This window comes from Marasmius oreades, chromosome 8 (assembly GCF_018924745.1).
Source record: "Marasmius oreades isolate 03SP1 chromosome 8, whole genome shotgun sequence".
NCBI lineage: Eukaryota > Fungi > Basidiomycota > Agaricomycetes > Agaricales > Marasmiaceae > Marasmius > Marasmius oreades.
This window is the reverse complement of record NC_057330.1, coordinates 1842210-1858042: the sequence shown is the minus strand read 5'-3', so window position 1 is coordinate 1858042 and position 15833 is coordinate 1842210. Positions and strand designations below refer to the sequence as shown.

The 15833-nt window shown below is 47.5% G+C and overlaps 7 protein-coding genes across 8 annotated transcripts; 3 read left to right on the top strand and 4 right to left on the bottom strand.

Moving 5' to 3' along the window:
- Nucleotides 1-150: 150 nt before the first annotated feature.
- Nucleotides 151-1913, top strand: E1B28_012555 (uncharacterized protein; the record flags this gene model as incomplete). The annotated part of the gene is made up of 11 exons (XM_043157679.1): nt 151-177; nt 241-261; nt 329-347; nt 411-672; nt 725-746; nt 808-886; nt 958-1095; nt 1212-1299; nt 1366-1441; nt 1498-1530; nt 1617-1913. The coding sequence occupies 11 exons, from the start codon at nt 151-153 to the stop codon at nt 1911-1913; spliced, it is 1062 nt and encodes a 353-aa protein (XP_043005047.1).
- Nucleotides 1914-2148: 235 nt separating this feature from the next.
- On the bottom strand, nt 2149-3028 carry E1B28_012554 (uncharacterized protein). Its single transcript, XM_043157678.1, has one exon. The coding sequence runs from the start codon at nt 2928-2930 to the stop codon at nt 2223-2225; it is 708 nt and encodes a 235-aa protein (XP_043005046.1). The 5' UTR covers nt 2931-3028; the 3' UTR covers nt 2149-2222.
- Nucleotides 3029-3986: 958 nt separating this feature from the next.
- Nucleotides 3987-5908, bottom strand: E1B28_012553 (uncharacterized protein; the record flags this gene model as incomplete). Its single annotated transcript, XM_043157677.1, has 6 exons — nt 5752-5908; nt 5556-5696; nt 5419-5498; nt 5073-5344; nt 4879-4995; nt 3987-4817 (listed from the first exon to the last, which is right to left on the bottom strand). Exons 1-6 carry the CDS (start codon nt 5859-5861, stop codon nt 3987-3989), a joined length of 1551 nt encoding a protein of 516 aa, XP_043005045.1. The 5' UTR covers nt 5862-5908.
- Nucleotides 5909-6234: 326 nt separating this feature from the next.
- Nucleotides 6235-8588, top strand: E1B28_012552 (uncharacterized protein). The gene is made up of 3 exons (XM_043157676.1): nt 6235-6877; nt 6930-7636; nt 7703-8588. Exons 1-3 carry the CDS (start codon nt 6289-6291, stop codon nt 8222-8224), a joined length of 1818 nt encoding a protein of 605 aa, XP_043005044.1. The 5' UTR covers nt 6235-6288; the 3' UTR covers nt 8225-8588.
- Nucleotides 8589-9109: 521 nt separating this feature from the next.
- E1B28_012551 (uncharacterized protein) lies at nt 9110-10483 on the bottom strand. The gene is made up of 3 exons (XM_043157675.1): nt 9647-10483; nt 9527-9588; nt 9110-9470 (listed from the first exon to the last, which is right to left on the bottom strand). Exons 1-3 carry the CDS (start codon nt 10433-10435, stop codon nt 9308-9310), a joined length of 1014 nt encoding a protein of 337 aa, XP_043005043.1. The 5' UTR covers nt 10436-10483; the 3' UTR covers nt 9110-9307.
- A 932-nt stretch (nt 10484-11415) lies between these two features.
- On the top strand, nt 11416-12846 carry E1B28_012550 (uncharacterized protein). Of its 2 annotated transcripts, XM_043157674.1 has the most exons (3): nt 11416-11528; nt 11637-12130; nt 12189-12846. In XM_043157674.1, exons 2-3 carry the CDS (start codon nt 11747-11749, stop codon nt 12756-12758), a joined length of 954 nt encoding a protein of 317 aa, XP_043005042.1. In that variant the 5' UTR covers nt 11416-11528; nt 11637-11746; the 3' UTR covers nt 12759-12846. The 2 variants fall into 2 exon arrangements, with proteins under 2 accessions (XP_043005042.1, XP_043005041.1); XM_043157673.1 differs by having other exon boundaries at nt 11416-12130.
- Nucleotides 12847-12894: 48 nt separating this feature from the next.
- Nucleotides 12895-15318, bottom strand: E1B28_012549 (uncharacterized protein; the record flags this gene model as incomplete). Its single annotated transcript, XM_043157672.1, has 14 exons — nt 12895-13067; nt 13121-13150; nt 13207-13447; nt 13517-13612; nt 13681-13778; nt 13848-13882; nt 13942-13965; nt 14024-14195; nt 14259-14277; nt 14349-14388; nt 14449-14805; nt 14857-14916; nt 14979-15037; nt 15124-15318. 14 exons carry the CDS (start codon nt 15316-15318, stop codon nt 13048-13050), a joined length of 1446 nt encoding a protein of 481 aa, XP_043005040.1. The 3' UTR covers nt 12895-13047.
- Nucleotides 15319-15833: the final 515 nt, after the last annotated feature.

The following is a 15833-nucleotide window of genomic DNA, read 5'->3' as shown; positions in this document are numbered from 1 at the left end:
ATCGATGGAGATGGTATCAAGGTGGTGACCACCTTTTGTGGGAGAAGCGCCCATACTCGAGGTGAGAGCATCTAGATTGTGAAGTAACCAAAGTTAAAAGCTTTCTATTCAGTTTCAGGTTGTCCCCGCTCTTCTTCTATCGTTCAGCAAATGATCAAAGAGCTGCCACTATCGACAGTACGTTCTGGTCTCTCCCCTTGGTATGTTTTTTTCACTGACAATGAATCGCTCAAACGATAGGTCCGGTTCGTAGCATTGTGGGTAAGTCAAAGAACCTTCCCCCTCGCTGTTATGAAGTTGCGGGCTCATCATCTGCGTCCGATTATAGGTAGAAACCCTATTCTACGGTACGTCGCAGTTCGCGAGGGCAAAATACAGTCGAAGCTGACGAACCCAATTCCCACTTCCAGGGATATACACCGTCCTCTTTTGCCATTGTATCTACATTCTTCTGTACAGAGGGAGGAAGTCGGGTGGAGGGGCGAACAAAACCCTTTTAATTTCCGCCGTCGCTCTTTTTACGCTTGCGACGGGTCTCATCATTGCTGATTTCGCTAGAGCTTACGCTGCCTTTATTCTACACGGTGATACACCTGAAGGACCGACGGAGTACTTTGAGGAGTTTTGGATCTGGAGCAATCTTGTTAGGGAGAGTTTCTTCGCTCTCGTTATGTACGTTTCTTTTGGACTACGGAACACGAAGGCGTTGAAACTTTAACCAAAGTGCGGTATCCGATGCTGTCTTGGTAAGTAATCTTCAATTTGTCTCTGGATGCCCGTTGGTTTTCTCATAGCGTTCTTTACCAGATTTATCGACTCTATGTTGTGTGGAGCTTTAAGAAGTACATCCTCATTCTACCAGTCATTCTCTGGTTTGCTTCCACCGGTGCGCCCATGAATCAGTCCTAAGAAGTTCGAGATCTGACAAAAAGTTCTCATCCCGATTCTTGATCATAGCGCTCTCTTGTCTCGCCGTTTATGGCCAGAGTACAACCGACCCGGGAGCCGTGTTGCAAAACTTTGACATCTACGCTTATGGGATGGCGTCCTTCTCCCTCACTTGTGCTACTAACATCACTGTAACTGGTCTTATCGGTAAGTCGTTTCACCCCACCTGGCGCCGGGTCAAGGTGTCTTTACTTTCGAAGCCGACGCTGATTCCTTCCTCTTGGTACTGATCTGTTTCCCTGTTTCCTCATCGCGATGAACAGCTGGACGACTTTGGTACTACGGCCGTCGAACCTCGCAGGTTCTTGGTCGTAGTTATCGACAGAGATATTATACGGCCATCATCATCATGTGCGTTCGCCGTTTGTTCCCCCACACTCACCCCAACTATTGTTGACTTCCTTCCGCTTGTGTTAGCATCGAATCGGGGATAACGTCGGCGCTCACGACGTTCCTAATATTGATATTCTATCGAACGACGTTAACGAGTGCGGTACGTCGACTTGCTTTCCCCAACTTTTTTTTTACATGAATTTCACGGAATTATAGGACTTTATTTATTTCCCTGCTTGCCAAATCTTAGTGAGTACCAGTTTCATGAAGATTTTCCCTCCGAGCCGTCTAGGCAGAAATATAGTAAATATTCACCCTAAATTCACCACTGGCAGGCAATGGTCCCAACGTTGATCATCGTTCGAGTGGGTCTCGGATTCTCAACTGAGAAATCTACCAACAATTCGAATTCGACGAGCAAGTATTCGAACGGAAGCCAGGCCAATCGCCAGGGGAGCAATGGACGTTCTGAAACTACGATTGCTATGAGTCTTCAGAGAGCTAAGGTTTCTAGGCAAACGGAGTCTGATTTTCTTGAGGAGGAGGATGTTGTTCCGAAGGCTCATCTCGGTTCCATGGGTGGAGATGTGAGGGATTCGGAGGATGATACACGGGGGTACCATGCTGCTTGAGGAGCCACTTGCCATTTTTTTTTATTTTTTTTTTTTACGTGATTTCAGCCTCAGGCTGAAAACCCAAAATGCGAATCAATTCCAATTCGCACAAATTTGACTAACCGTGCTAGTTAGTGTGTTTTTCCACTCGTCACAAAATTGTGCAAATAAGGATGCCATTCAGAATATTTTTGGAATATTTCCAGCAAATTTGTACAAAGTTTGCATTAGTTCGAACTGAGTTTTTGCCAATGTGGGTATGATCTTTTCTATTATCAGTTCTATCCACAAGCTCTACAGTCTCAGATATAAAACTCCACCACTCCTTTACACAGCCACCCCACCCCTTTGGATCGAGATCCTTGATTTTGTTACGATGATCACTTGAAGCGGCGTCTGTTGAGGAAGTAGGTTGTGATGAAATCCTACATATGCCCATGGCGTTATGAGTATGTGACGTGTCTCTTGGCGAGGATACCGAAAGCTGTCTGAGTTTATTTGTTCGGGGGTTAGAGGTTCCGAATGATGGTAATATACGGTCGAAGAGACAATATCCAAATCGATCTCATAAGGGTTGTGGATCTTCTGTGACATGGCTAGTATGTGTTGCCGGAAGAGGGAGTCCGAGGAGGGAGGATAGGAAGTGACAAACGTTCTAGGAAGTTTCGGGCCCAGCATCGCCGGGCCAGCTAGTACTACAGTGATCTCCGAGTCCATGCAAGAGGAAAGTTGAGATCGTGGGCTTTGAGATCGTCCCGTAATGTGATGTGTGCTCACGATGGACGAGAGGGAAAAGGTGGAGAGAGATGAAAGGAAACACGAGAAGAGTAGGGTTGCTGGAGACTGGCCGGGAGGGACTGGGCTGGGTGAGGTAGAAAACCCCGTGAATCCGCGTATCCAAACCTGAACGCCAAAGAATAGGTTAGATAAAATTGGAAGATTACAAGTCAAAGCGAGAGAAAGAGTCTTGTTGATGCTGCGAGCGGCGAGATGGATGCGTGAGGAGAAGCTGAGTGCCATCTCATCGACATGCATCCTCCATCCTCTGGTAATTCGCGGGCTCGATCTGGGACTTTTTCACTTGCCGCGAGTCACCGAGACCCGATCAGCTACGGGGGTGCGACATTCTCATGAAGTACCCGACCATGGCGCCACTGTGTGGATACAGCGAAAGAGATATCCACGTCATTGGGAAGGGTCATTGGGGTTAGATGCAGCTGCAGACGATTTCTGGGTTCGAGAGCCGCAAAGGAAGAGTTGTCGGAGGTGGGGTATTGGCGGCACCTCGAATATTCTTGTGTGTCTGTTATCAGGTTCTTCCGCGAGCGGTTGGAGAAGGCGGCACAGACAGTCGTGGGCAAAGTGGGAGAAAAGACTGAGGTGTGGTACGTACAGGCTTCGGAGTGCTCGACGGTCGCAACTCGTTGCATCTGTTCTCATTGATCGATTGCTTTGTATGACTTCTGTGTATAGCTAGCCACAAAAAACGTTAATCAGACAAAACAGAAGTACTGGAATTCGTCATAGCAACCGCCGCATAAGGAACACTGTTAAGTCACTGCTTCATGTTGAAGCAGAATGGCATGAATGTTATGCTGGATGAAGCGGAGCCTGAGGATGGGGAATATGCCGTGGATGGCGACACAGTGGATGATGGGGAGGTAGTCATGAAATTACCTCAAGAGGACGAATAATGCCTTCCTTTTCTGTTCTCCCAGAGACTTCCATCCCTTGTATCTCAAGTGATCCGTAGTAATTCGTACCTTCCGTATATCGTTCCATGTTCCGTGCTGAGTCGACGCAAGACAATTTTCTGTTTTAGGATTCAGCCGGAAACGAAGAGAAGTCGAATTCGAAGCGGGCAATTGAAGGCAGTTCGACCAAGAGTAACTAGTACGGGAATGAAAAGAGGAATGGCTAATATGATTTCTTGCATGGAAAATAAATGAGAAACAGAGGTGAGTAATAGATTAACGCCGATGCTGCCACACAAGCCGCTTGGCTAATTCGGTGATTCCATACCTTCGTGGCAAGATAAAGATCCTGACAACGGCGTAATGAGAACATTATCCAAGCCCCCTCCCCTTTCCATCATAAGAGATATTCCCTAACCACCCCCCTCACCCCATCCCAAAACGCCTCCACAACCTTATCCTCAAACCCATTCTCGTCCCAACAAAGATGTAAATTTAACCTCCCCGCAAACGTATGCTCCAAAAACAACATTCCTCCCTGTTTTTGACGACTGGCCGTTGTAACCGTCTGGAGGTCTATCTTGGGCCGGTTGTTCTCGTCTCGTGCATAAGATGAACGGGTATACACGGAGTCCAGGTTTCCTATGAGAGATAGACCCAGCAGACACTTTGATGGCGCTTGCGCCTCGGAAGCCTGGGAAGGAAGAGTAGGCAATACCACTTCTTTCCCTCTCCCCCGTGGTATTACCCGCGCAGCTCTGAAATCTGCCATCCTAAGAGCTCGATCTTTTAAAAAGCTCGAATTGACAACGATCTTCCGGGTTTGAGCTTTCACGTTTCTCGTCCTATACCAAAACACACCGTGACGTTCTGAATCTTTTCCTTCGGGGGTTGGGGCTGGAGGGAAAGACGGGAGGACGATATTGTAGTAGGATAATGCCACAAACCAATAGGACGGAGAATGAGAACCGCCAATCGAAGGAGGAGGGGAAAGAAACGGGCGAAGGTTGATAGCGGTGTACATCATCACCGGGTCTTCCCACTTCCCTTTGACACCAAGCACCCTCGCCCAAGCAACAGCACAAACGATAAACATGGCATTGTTAATCGTCACCGCGTGCTTTTTGCACTTGGCTAGGATTCTGGACGTTTCTTCTTCCGTGAACGCGAATTCGTTGAGGACTGTGTTTTGAGGTCCGCGTGGTGTACGAGGGAATGTGTGCCCACCCTGGAGTGAGAGGACAGAATCAATTCTGAGTATAAAATCCAGTGTAGGGGAGACCACGTACAATCTCCTTCCTCAACGTTTGCGCAATATTAACCTCTGAAGCCGCTTTTGCCCATCGACTCGTGTCAGAAATCAGAGGTTTCAAGCGGGTTTCCGCTGCGAGTGGAAGAATTCCGTGCTTTCCGACACAGTATTGCGCATATTGAGGATGAATACTCTTAAAGCTAAACCAGAATAAACCATCCGAAAACTCACCCAATCCACATCCCTATTCGGATCGATCAAAATCTGTGCTTTCAGTTGCGTGTCCGAGTTGTTGGACAGCAAACACAGTAACTCGTGAGTGCACTGATGCAACGAGGCGCCGTCACCCAGATAATGGGGTGCACACATCAATAAATCATATTCCGCGTGCGCTTCCTCTCCTTCCGTTTGAGACGAATTAGGATTCCGTTCGGAGATGATGACATAAGAAAGTTTTGAAGATGAGAGGGTTCTTGGGCCGTTCATGTAATCCGATATCAGTTCTGGAAGAAGAATAATTTACCATGATTGGTTACACGCTAAACTGAAAATCGGCGGCAACAAAACGATCACTCACTTTCTTTCGCATCGTTTTTGAAATAAGTTACTTGGCTAGTATCAGCTAAGGCCTCTTCTGTCTTTGTGTAGGGGGAGAACCTACGGGATATCTTAAACTGTAAAACAACAAAAAAAAAAGAGGCACCGAAAACCAACCGAAATCGCGGTATTCCGTTTTCATCTTCAACCACTCGCGACATGAGAGAGGGATGTCGAGATCTCAAAACAGTCCACGCGCCAACGACTCTTTCTGTCGTTACGAGGCGTTTTTGAGCGCGAAATGCAATGTGGAGAAACCTGGTAGGTAGCTTGAATAGATGGATTGGAAGGAGGTATGAGTACTTTAGCTTACATATCACCGAGACCATTCTGTAATGAAGGGTAATAGTAGGCGAGTTCACTCGAGCCCAAAGGTCGTTGGTAGGACTTTGTCTGTGAATCATACACCCAAGAAGACGACATGGGTGAACTTGACACCGGATCGATGATGGTGGTGAAGAGAAAGTGTTGACAAGTGTTCAGCCGGGCCGATGGATGGATCGACAGGTTGAATTGTAATTGTCCAAGTCAGGCTGACTTTGGTATCATTAAGTTACAGTTACATTGACTCCGTCGACAACTAAGTAGTGGCGTATAGACAGGGACAGGCGAGGTCGAGGAAGAGGTACAGTCGAGACAGCGGGAACCTACTCCGGCCATCGGTCCTATATCTAGAGCTCACCTCCGTGATCAGTCCGTGCCCAACATGCCGATAGTATTTATTTCGGCAGATGTCGATCCGGAAGCGGCATCTGGTGAGATAATCAAATCAAGGCACAAAACAAATAATACATCCCTTTCCCTTAATTTCGTTGTTTCTCCCCTTCTCCCCCTTCCCTCTCCCTATCTCATGGACCCCCTCTCCCCCGTCGACAGAGCACTATTTTACCGTTTCGGATTCGGTCCAAAACGTCCCATCCCAATCCCCATCGTCCACCACTCCTTTGAACATTATGCACGCACTCAACCACACGCTATCGCTGTAGAAGATCCCGCTTTATCCACCATCACTTATCACGACCTTGACCTCAAAGCCAACCGCCTTGCCCACCGTTTACGAGCCGCAGGAATCATTCCCGGGAAAAGAGTATGTATACTGGCAAAAAGAAACATCCCTTTCGTCGTCGCCATCGTAGCTGTTTTGAAAAGTGGTGGTCAATACGTACCGCTTGATGCTGTTACCATCACAGACGACACTCTACAGTTTGTCTTGGAAGACTCCAATCCAACTGTGGTACTCACTGTACAAGAATTTTCTCATCGTGTACCAAGCGCTGTCGTTTTAGAGGAGGTCATTGACGAAGACGAAAAATCCAATGCCAATTCGTCCAAGGTCGAAGACCTCACAAGTCCTGAAGATGGTGCTTATTGTATCTACACCTCCGGTACAACAGGTCGTCCCAAAGGCGTAGACGTCAAACATATTGGTGCCGCCAACGGTGAGTAACCCCTATACCGCCTACACACCATCTCACTATAATTCTTTATCAGTCATCTCTGGTCCTCCAGCAAACATTGGCATGGCCCCAGGTCTCCGTGTCGCTCAACTCCTCAACATCGCCTTCGACATGGGCGCGTGGGAAATTCTTGGTTCTCTTTACAACGGTTGCACCCTCTGTCTTCGCGGCAATTCATCTGCCGCTTGGGCTTCCCTCCTCAAAACTGTCGACATCGTCATCTCAACCCCTTCCATCCTCACCCGACACCATCCATCCTCTTACCCAAACATCAAAGCTGTTATCGTAGGCGGTGAACCGTGTCCACAATCCTTGGCTGATACGTGGGCCGAGTATACCGACTTCCACAATTGCTGTGGGCCTACGGAGATTAGTATCTGTAATACGGTTCAAAAGCATACGGTTGGGTATCCTCTGTCTATTGGGAAACCGATTCCGAATACGAATGTGTACATTCTCCATCCCGAGACCTGCCAACCGATGCCGGTTGGCGAGGCAGGGTGTATGTGGGTCGGTGGGATCGGTGCGAATCTTACATCGTATTTGAATCTACCGGAGAGAACCTCAGAGAGGTGGAGGGAGGATCCGTTTGTGGATGCTGACGGTGCAAGGATGTTCAACACGGGTGATTTAGGACGGTGGAGGAAAGATGGTCAATTGGATCATATGGGGAGGGTGGATGATCAGGTCAAAGTCAAAGGGTTCAGAGTGGAATTAGATGGTGTTGGTACTGCTATGCGAGTGCGTTTACCTGTCCCCGCCTCTTCCTCCCTTCCCACTCACTAACAGTATGTATTTGATATACAGCGCCACCCGCCAGTAACAAACGCCCTAGCCCTCCTTTTACCACCTGGAGATCTTTGGGGTTTCGTCACTCCCTCCACCGTCTCCATACCTGCTGTCGAAGCTGCCACGAAAGAGATACAACCGTACTACGCTGTACCTACCAAATGGTTAGCATTGGATGACTTTCCGATGACGAAGAATGGAAAGGTGGATAAGAGGGCCTTGGGTGCACTTGTCCTTCCTCTACCCACGGACGCACCCTCAGTGTCACCTGCAGACATGACCACTCCCACGCGTTCGAGTTCTCTTGAAACCGAGGGGAGCGCGGAAAGTGGAAGTGGAAGCGAAGACAGCTCCGACGTCTTGGCTACGCCCAGGGGAGATTGTGACGAACCAGAGTACATGTTTGAAGTGCCACCTGAAGGGACAGAGGGGATGGATCCGGAAGCTTTGTCGTTACCGTCATTGGAGGAGAAACTCGGTTCGACCTCGTCGTTGCAGGGAGATGTATTCAAAAAGTTGAGGATTGCGTGGGCAGCCTAAAGGGAGGACCCGGACTAGTCATTATTCTGAACGCTTGTTTTCATTGGACTTTTTGATTTCGTACATATCTATCACTGGTACTCTCGTCTGGGATTTTCAAGCTATCTTACCTTTAGGTCCATGTAAATCATTTTTATTAGCCTTAGTATGCTTGCTCTTTTCTTTGATGTTTTTGTTGTTATCTCTACAATCCCTCCCTCGTTTGTCATCCATTTACCATATGGAATCCGCTCTTTATCTCGTTGTACACGTCGTTACTCGTAATTAGTACCTCCTTTCCTTCCGCTTTACAACATAGGTACAAGCAGCGGGGTAGGGTATATGTTACGCCACTATATACATAATTAAAAGATCCTGTTAGCGTTAGGGCATTGGGTGACGTCCAGTAGCTTGGCCCAGCGAGTTAGCTGTCGTTTGTCCGTCAGAACTTACGCGAACAAGATATTTCGATGGCGACGTGTGCTGTTAGATCAAATGCAGAAGCCGCCGACCCCATATCAGTCGCTTATTTCGCGCCGAGATAGACCGGCGTCGGCACAACTGATACTACGGCACGGAAGCCAAGGCCGGGTGGAGATAGTTCGAAAGGCACATGCAGAAGGAACACAACCGCAAAAGACTTCTACAACATGATCACGTTCCCACATCTCGCCATCTATCACGAAACAGTCCTGGGCGGGCTGTGGTACACATCAGTTTCAGATTTAGCTCAATGGGTTTTGTTTACACTATTCGTGTCAGAACATTCCCGGTGCCAATAAATTAAAGATGAATTCGGACTTGACCTCGACGCCGGCAAGTCACGGCCCGGCAAGGCAGGCATAGAACCATTCCTGCACTCTTCGAAATGGTGGTGTGATCGAAGCGACAGCCACGGGGACAAGTTGCAGGCGAAAAGGAGCGTAGTATTCAGCGAGCCAACTGAAAAAATTACAGACAACAAGCTCGAGTCCATGAATAATGGTGAAAGCATAGTAAAATAGAGAAATAGGTGTAAGCCATGTAAGATCGCCACATAAATGCCTCTAACATCCCCTCTTGCCCCCAATAACAACATTTTTTGGGTCCGAGATTGAATCGCCATCAACCCTCCTCCTTTTCGTTGTGCAAAAGTTTCGCCTGACTCTCCGCATCCTGTTTCGTTGTTGGCAAAACAGACGCCGGTGCAGCTTTCGGTTCTTGAGTTTTGATATAGGTATATAACAAAGTCCCCACAAGGATTGTGAACACTGACATGGCTCGTTGACTACAATGGAACATGGTTATAGAGCAGAGGAGGTAAGAAAGAAAGGGAGAACTTACGTCGTGAACACGTCTCCAAAAAGCTTGACACCCAAAAACACTTGCAAAACACTCCGTGCAGCCTAATGTAGCTCAAAATCAGCACTCGTCACCAGAGAGAGGGAGAGGGACTATACTAACACTACTAAACATATGCGTAACCGGACTCGTCACCTTGACACTCAAAATCCCGGCAATACTAATCAAAAACCCAAACACACCCGTAACGATATTTCCCCACAAGAATGTGTTCCAATCCCAATCCACCTTGGTCGTCATACCCATAAACTCCACGACTTCGCCTTTCAGGAGAGATAATGCCCCGAGAAGCAATGCAGACCCCAAGTTGGACCAGAATGAGAGCATGGTTGGGTTTCCATTCACGTAAGGTAATGAAGATTTGACGAGTACAGCATGGAGTGCAATAGACATGGAAGAAAGGAAACCGTAAAACAAAGCTGTGGGGGACATGACTGATTTGGCGGGGAGGCCGGCGGGGAAGGATGTGCCGATGAAGAAACCCAATGTAACGATCGTAGCACATCCAACAACTTTCAGAGAAGGTGCTTGTCGAGAAGTGCATGACACGACGAGAATAGTCAAAGGTAACACCATCCCTCGCGCGATCTGGTAAAAAGCCGCTTCGACGTCTCGTAAACAGAGAGCGTTGAAAACAAAACCAGCGGTGTCGACGATAATAAGAGGCGTGAGATTTCGTGCTGCAGATAGTGACAGTTGGGGTAACTGGACGAGGGGGGTTAGGAACGAGGTCAAGATGAGGAGAACAACGGTGGTGGTGGATTGGAAGAACATGAAAAGGACGGTGAGATTGGGAGCGGCATTGAGGACGAGCTTGTTGACAAAAACCATAATGAGGGCGGCGACCATGTAGAAGCTCACGACACCAACGACTTGAAGCGAGACGGCCATGATGATGAAGGAAATGAAGGAAAGTGGTGGAAGGAGAAGCGAGAAAAGTGTGGGAATATGAATTTATTTATTGAATATTTACAAGCTTATGACCCGGCCCTTTGTGCCGAGTTTTTTTGCATGTTTATACACCTGCTTACTTGTGCTCTGTAGGAGTTCTGCAGGTAGTGAACAGCATGAATCACCCATGGGGGGAAAGTTTGTGTCCCTTGGCCCACTGTATTCATATCACATGACCTGTTCTGTGAACATCCTGTGTCAGAGGCGTAATTACACCTGTCCTACCCGTTACCCATGGAAAAAAGTATGGTGGGTATGGGACTTGTACAGGGTGACGAATCCATTCCAGCCCCATCCCATGCACAGGAAAACCCACCAACCCGTGCTGTTCCAACTTCCCTATCTGCAGGTATGGCCATGCTCTATCCCATTTTACAGGTACAAACCCATGGGGAAAGTATTCTGTGCCAAATCAGTACATGTTGTATAGTGGGTGACATAAATAGCAGGTGGAGGACTTGTACTGTGTACAGAACTTTGTACAGGGTGGCCTACCCCATTCCCTCCCTGTCCCATGCACAGAAAAACCTGTAACCTGTGGAAAAACAGTACAGTTAGAGAAGGGGAGAGGAGACAGTGAGAGATGACAAATTATTACCAAAAAAGTGTGTGGGAATATAAAAGTTACATCTCATAACAGTTGAAGTATAGATGCATGTCAGATAACAGTAGGAATAAATAAACAGGAACATGAAAAATACTACGTTACTGTAGCTCAAAGGGAGGGGACATTGTCGTGCACGCAGGAAATTTCGATCTCCGCTTTAATTTACCCTGGTCCTGTCGCATAGATCATTTTTTGGAGATAATCGCTGATAATCGCTGATAATCAGGTCTCTTTGTCCCATTATATATAGGATATAGGATCTTTGTCCCATTATATATAGGATATATAGGATTGTCTTGGAATTTCTTGGACTTTCCCTCCTTCTTTTACGACTGCTACTCTTTTCCGCTCGAATCTCCCTTGAACAGCTGTTTGTGACTCTTAGTGGAATAACAATATCCAGGTCAATCATTCAATTACAACTTTGTCAGTTTTCTTCCCGCGCTTTTAATGAGAAACAGTGCCTCACTCTATCTCTCTCTCCATTCACCATGCCCCCCTCTCGCTCAAAACTAATCCTCTGCTCACTCCTAGTCTTCGCCGTTCTCCTCCTCATCTTTCCCTCTCACAAAGCCTACGTTTCTTACACCACCTCTCAATTGTCGCCCTCATCCTCCACCATAAAACCGAATGCAGTAATCTTCATGCTCCTCCCACCCTCTCGGGTTCACCAAGCCATCTTAGCCCTTTATAATGTCGAAAACAGATTCAACCGCCGTCTCAAATACCCTTACGTTCTCTTCATGACCGAGGATGAGTTGGCAGCCGTCAGCAACGAAGATAAGAAAAAGATTGATTGGATCACAGAGGGCCGCGCCAAATTCGCGACCGTCACAAAAGAATCCTGGGACATACCTTCTCACCTCGACAAATCCCTTGTCCAACATTCCCTCGAAAGCATCGGTTTCTCAACGGGTTATAGACAAATGTGTCGTTTCTACTCTGGCTTCTTTTGGCGTAATCCTGCCATCGCAAATTACGAGTGGCTTTGGAGGTTGGATACTGACATAGAATTTCATTGTGATATCGTACGTTCGTTCCTCTTCCCCCTTTCGTTCAACTCACCCAATCCTCCCTCTCTGGCAGCCCTATGACCCAGTCCAACGCCTCATCGATTCCAACAAACTCTACGGTTTCATCCAAATCTCCCCTGACGCAGACTTTGTCCAACCCAGCCTCGCATCCAACGCCTCCTACTTCCTCTCCACCCATTCCCATATCATCCCACCCAACGCCAATCTCGGTTTCGTCTGGTCCGGTCAATCAGGCATTAAAAAAGCCTTGCAAGGTCAAGCTTCCAACCCCGAATGGACACGAATGTGCATGTACAACAACTTCGAAATATCTCACAGATCCGTTTGGGAAAGCGAAGTTTACACAAAATTTTTCGATTATCTGGAGCAAGAGGGCGGTTTCTTCTATGAACGATGGTCCGATTCGCCTGTACATTCATTGGGCCTTGCCATGTCCTTGAGGAAGGATCAGGTCATGCAGTTTACCGATATGGGTTATCAGCATCAAGGATGGGGCTATGAGTGTCCTCAGCAGCTTGATAGGTGCACATGTTTGAGGGAGGGCCCAGCAAAGGGCTTTCATGATAATGCAGAGCGTTGGTTTAATGCGACCGAGCTGCAGGCAGACTCATGGGGTACATAAGAGCTCAAGGATTCTTTTTTTTTGGGGGGGTATATAGGGACTTTGTAGCGATGAACTCTCGCGTAATATGTCATACTTAATACCGCTACAGATCGTGCTTCTTTGTTCCTGTAGAGTCGAGTTGGCTTTGACTCTGGCTACGTGTTCGATGATCGATAAAGGTTGGCCTACAGGAAGCTATGGCACAGATGCCATATGCTCATACTGTGGGGTCATGTAATCTGACACTCAATTTGCACGCAAGAATTGAATATACGATAACACATAAATAATTCCATTCAAAAAGCCCTTAACCACAAATTGAGGCCGCTAGAAAACGGATCTCAGCCTCATGGGAAACCAAAAGAAGAAGGCAAACTTACTCGCAGAGCCAACGAAGGCATTGAAGTTGTCTAGAAAAACTCGATGTTCATTCTATAGTAAATCAAAGACGATGGATGCAACTCACAAGTCACTGCAGAGTTCGTATACTGGAACGTATTAGCTGAAGGCGTATCATCAATAACTTTTCCTCCATCTCTGAATACTTGCACCGTAACAGTCCCGAAACTGTTACCGTCAAGAGGAAGTTCTAGCTTGTTAGGTCCCGGCTGGAGATTACTGTAGCTCTGGCTCGTGTTTCCGACTTTGAGCGTAGCGCTACAGCTGCCACCGGTGGTACGACAGAAGACGACCGCGTAGAGGGAGTCCTGAGGATCACGATGAAAAGTTATTCAGGGTTCAAGGGGAGGTGAGAAGGGGAAAACGAAGGAGCCTACCCTAGCCCAATCCCATCCCGTAGGTTGCCCGACACTGTCACCAGTTGCTTGAATGCTGTGTGGGTTCGGGCGTAGCCAGAAGTAAACGGACTCTGTCTATGAACGAGAAACGGACTTGTGAGTTACCATTTCCTACGCCCACACAAGCGACAGCCAGAACTCACCGTAACGGAAGGAGCGCTACCACTCTTGAAGTATTGAATATAGTACTTGCTCATGTCAAGCCATGCAGTATGCGGGAACCCGTTCACCCATGTCGTTCCTGCAGCATAAAGAAAAGAAAACGAGATCACATCTAACAAATATCGATTGCCGGGGTGTTGTAACTTACCAGCGGGTTGGTTACCAGACGTAGTAGGGGCAACACTGCGGGATAAAAACGCGCATGTGCAACGAGTCTTCCGCGTAAGAGCTATTCTACTCACTAGTGAGATTCTCCAAAGTCATTCCTGATACGAAAGGGGTAAGTGATATACCGCAAAGGAGCAAAATCAGTAAAGGACGCACCAGGTAGCGTATTCGACAAATCTTAAACTGGACCTCAAGCCAATGAGCTGCTCCCATCGCGTGGCAAGTAAGTGGTCGTCACCACGGAGGTATCGGTTGTTTCCTGGGTAGTGAACGTAGAGCCAAGCACTGACGGTTGTGGCAAAACGGCCGGCTCCGAGATTGCTCAAGTCTACACGTCGTTTGGGTCTTGTTCATTGGAAACTAAAGACATAAGTGGAACGCCAACACGTACACCAATTATCATCGTCAGTCTGTGAAATAAATAAATAATAAAGAACGTCAGCATTCCCGCGTGGAGCAACCACTGACAAGAGAAACTCACAGTCTTCGGGGCATTTCCTTGCGGCCATGCACATCCCCAACTGTAAAGAGAAGCTGATTTCAAAAAAAGAACAAACACGAAAGTACAATGGGCCACTTACCAATGCCAATGTTGCAAAAATCCCCAAGGACGTCCTACCTGCAAATCTTGCGCGTCACTCACCTCAATAAACGGCATCAAATATGCCCCCTGGTTTTTGATACTCTGCCACCCGTCAGTCCCTAAGCATAGCCCCAAGAAACTCGAAATCATGGGTACGCCATCAACTTTGAACTGAGCGGGCTTGTCCTTATTACTGTTAAAGTACGAGATTGTGAGATTGGTGTCGCAGGGGAAGGAAGAGTAGTCGAAGGAGATGAAGGTCGAGATTCCGACGGAGGCGGCTGCGTCGTAAGCGGTGGAGACTTGGTCGATTTGCCAGTCGTTGGCTTTACCGATGTTGAGCGCGACAGCGTCACTATAGATTGAGAAATTGAGAAACGATCAAACAAGCGGGAAAAAACCTGACATTCCAGCAGCTTTTATCGTTGTCAAGTCTCGAACCCAATTATCGAATGTATAACCAAAGCTAAGGCGGCACGTTTTAGTCACGACTGTACAAGCATCAGTAGAATCCAAATAGTTACTCACACGTCTACATCAAATTGAAAAGCATTGATCAAAGTGAGGGAGAATTTGAAGATCAATATCTGATGAACACATACTTCCCATGATCTAGTTTCAATCCGAGGCACTTCAGCTAAATATAAGGACGCGCGATGAACTGATCACTCACCACATGCATGAAAACCGCCTTCTGCCCAGGAACATCCCTATGTTGGAGGGAGCTCGTCACATTCGGTGAGACTGCGCGACTCTTGACTTGAACGGCGGGGTGAGGGTTCTGTGAGGCTATCACATCTACCGACACCGACACGGCGTGCAATGGAGAAAGGATGGCTGTAGCGAGAACCAGGTATAGACCACGCATAGTTCGGTAGTAAAACTTGGAATTTGATTCTTTGAAGGTTGGGGAGGAACTTCAATCTTGCAAATTGCACAAGGCCGCAGGTTTTTATGCAAAAATGCAACGACAGTCGTGTGGAAATCAATCCAGAAACGTTCGGTAATGCTTATTCATTCCGGATTGAATGGGAAACCGTACGAACTTAGGGATGGCATTCATTCTTCGCCCTTGATGTTCCAGCGAACCACTGAATATCAAACGTTTCAAGTCAGCATGGAGTTAGTATACGTAGCGAATAGTTTGAAAACTTACTAACACTGTCAGTCTTAGGCGCCGATTATGGTATTCATGAATCTAGGAGGTAGCATCGGCCTTTACTTCGGAAATCGACTACAAGACGCAGTGACATACCCGATCTAGAAGTGAGTACTGGGTCACGGGGTTCGGCCACGTACTGTCCAAATCTCGATACGAAGAAAGCAAAGGGCCATGTACATTGTACCGTGGTGGATCTGGCCTTCTTCAAGTCGCTGGTCATG

What these genes read in the sequence shown, in the direction of transcription:
- E1B28_012554 (XM_043157678.1), bottom strand. Translation starts at nt 2,930, where the DNA reads ATGCATGTCGATGAGATGGCACTCAGCTTCTCCTCACGCATCCATCTC.
- E1B28_012552 (XM_043157676.1), top strand. Translation starts at nt 6,289, where the DNA reads ATGGACCCCCTCTCCCCCGTCGACAGAGCACTATTTTACCGTTTCGGA. An exon ending in ACATATTGGTGCCGCCAACG is followed by an intron (nt 6,878 to 6,929) that starts GTGAGTAACCCC and finishes ATTCTTTATCAG; the next exon opens with TCATCTCTGGTCCTCCAGCA. An exon ending in GTGTTGGTACTGCTATGCGA is followed by an intron (nt 7,637 to 7,702) that starts GTGCGTTTACCT and finishes TTTGATATACAG; the next exon opens with CGCCACCCGCCAGTAACAAA.
- E1B28_012551 (XM_043157675.1), bottom strand. Translation starts at nt 10,435, where the DNA reads ATGGCCGTCTCGCTTCAAGTCGTTGGTGTCGTGAGCTTCTACATGGTC. An exon ending in TTACGCATATGTTTAGTAGT is followed by an intron (nt 9,589 to 9,646) that starts GTTAGTATAGTC and finishes GAGCTACATTAG; the next exon opens with GCTGCACGGAGTGTTTTGCA. An exon ending in TTTGGAGACGTGTTCACGAC is followed by an intron (nt 9,471 to 9,526) that starts GTAAGTTCTCCC and finishes GTTCCATTGTAG; the next exon opens with TCAACGAGCCATGTCAGTGT.
- E1B28_012550 (XM_043157673.1), top strand. Translation starts at nt 11,594, where the DNA reads ATGCCCCCCTCTCGCTCAAAACTAATCCTCTGCTCACTCCTAGTCTTC. An exon ending in TAGAATTTCATTGTGATATC is followed by an intron (nt 12,131 to 12,188) that starts GTACGTTCGTTC and finishes CCTCTCTGGCAG; the next exon opens with CCCTATGACCCAGTCCAACG.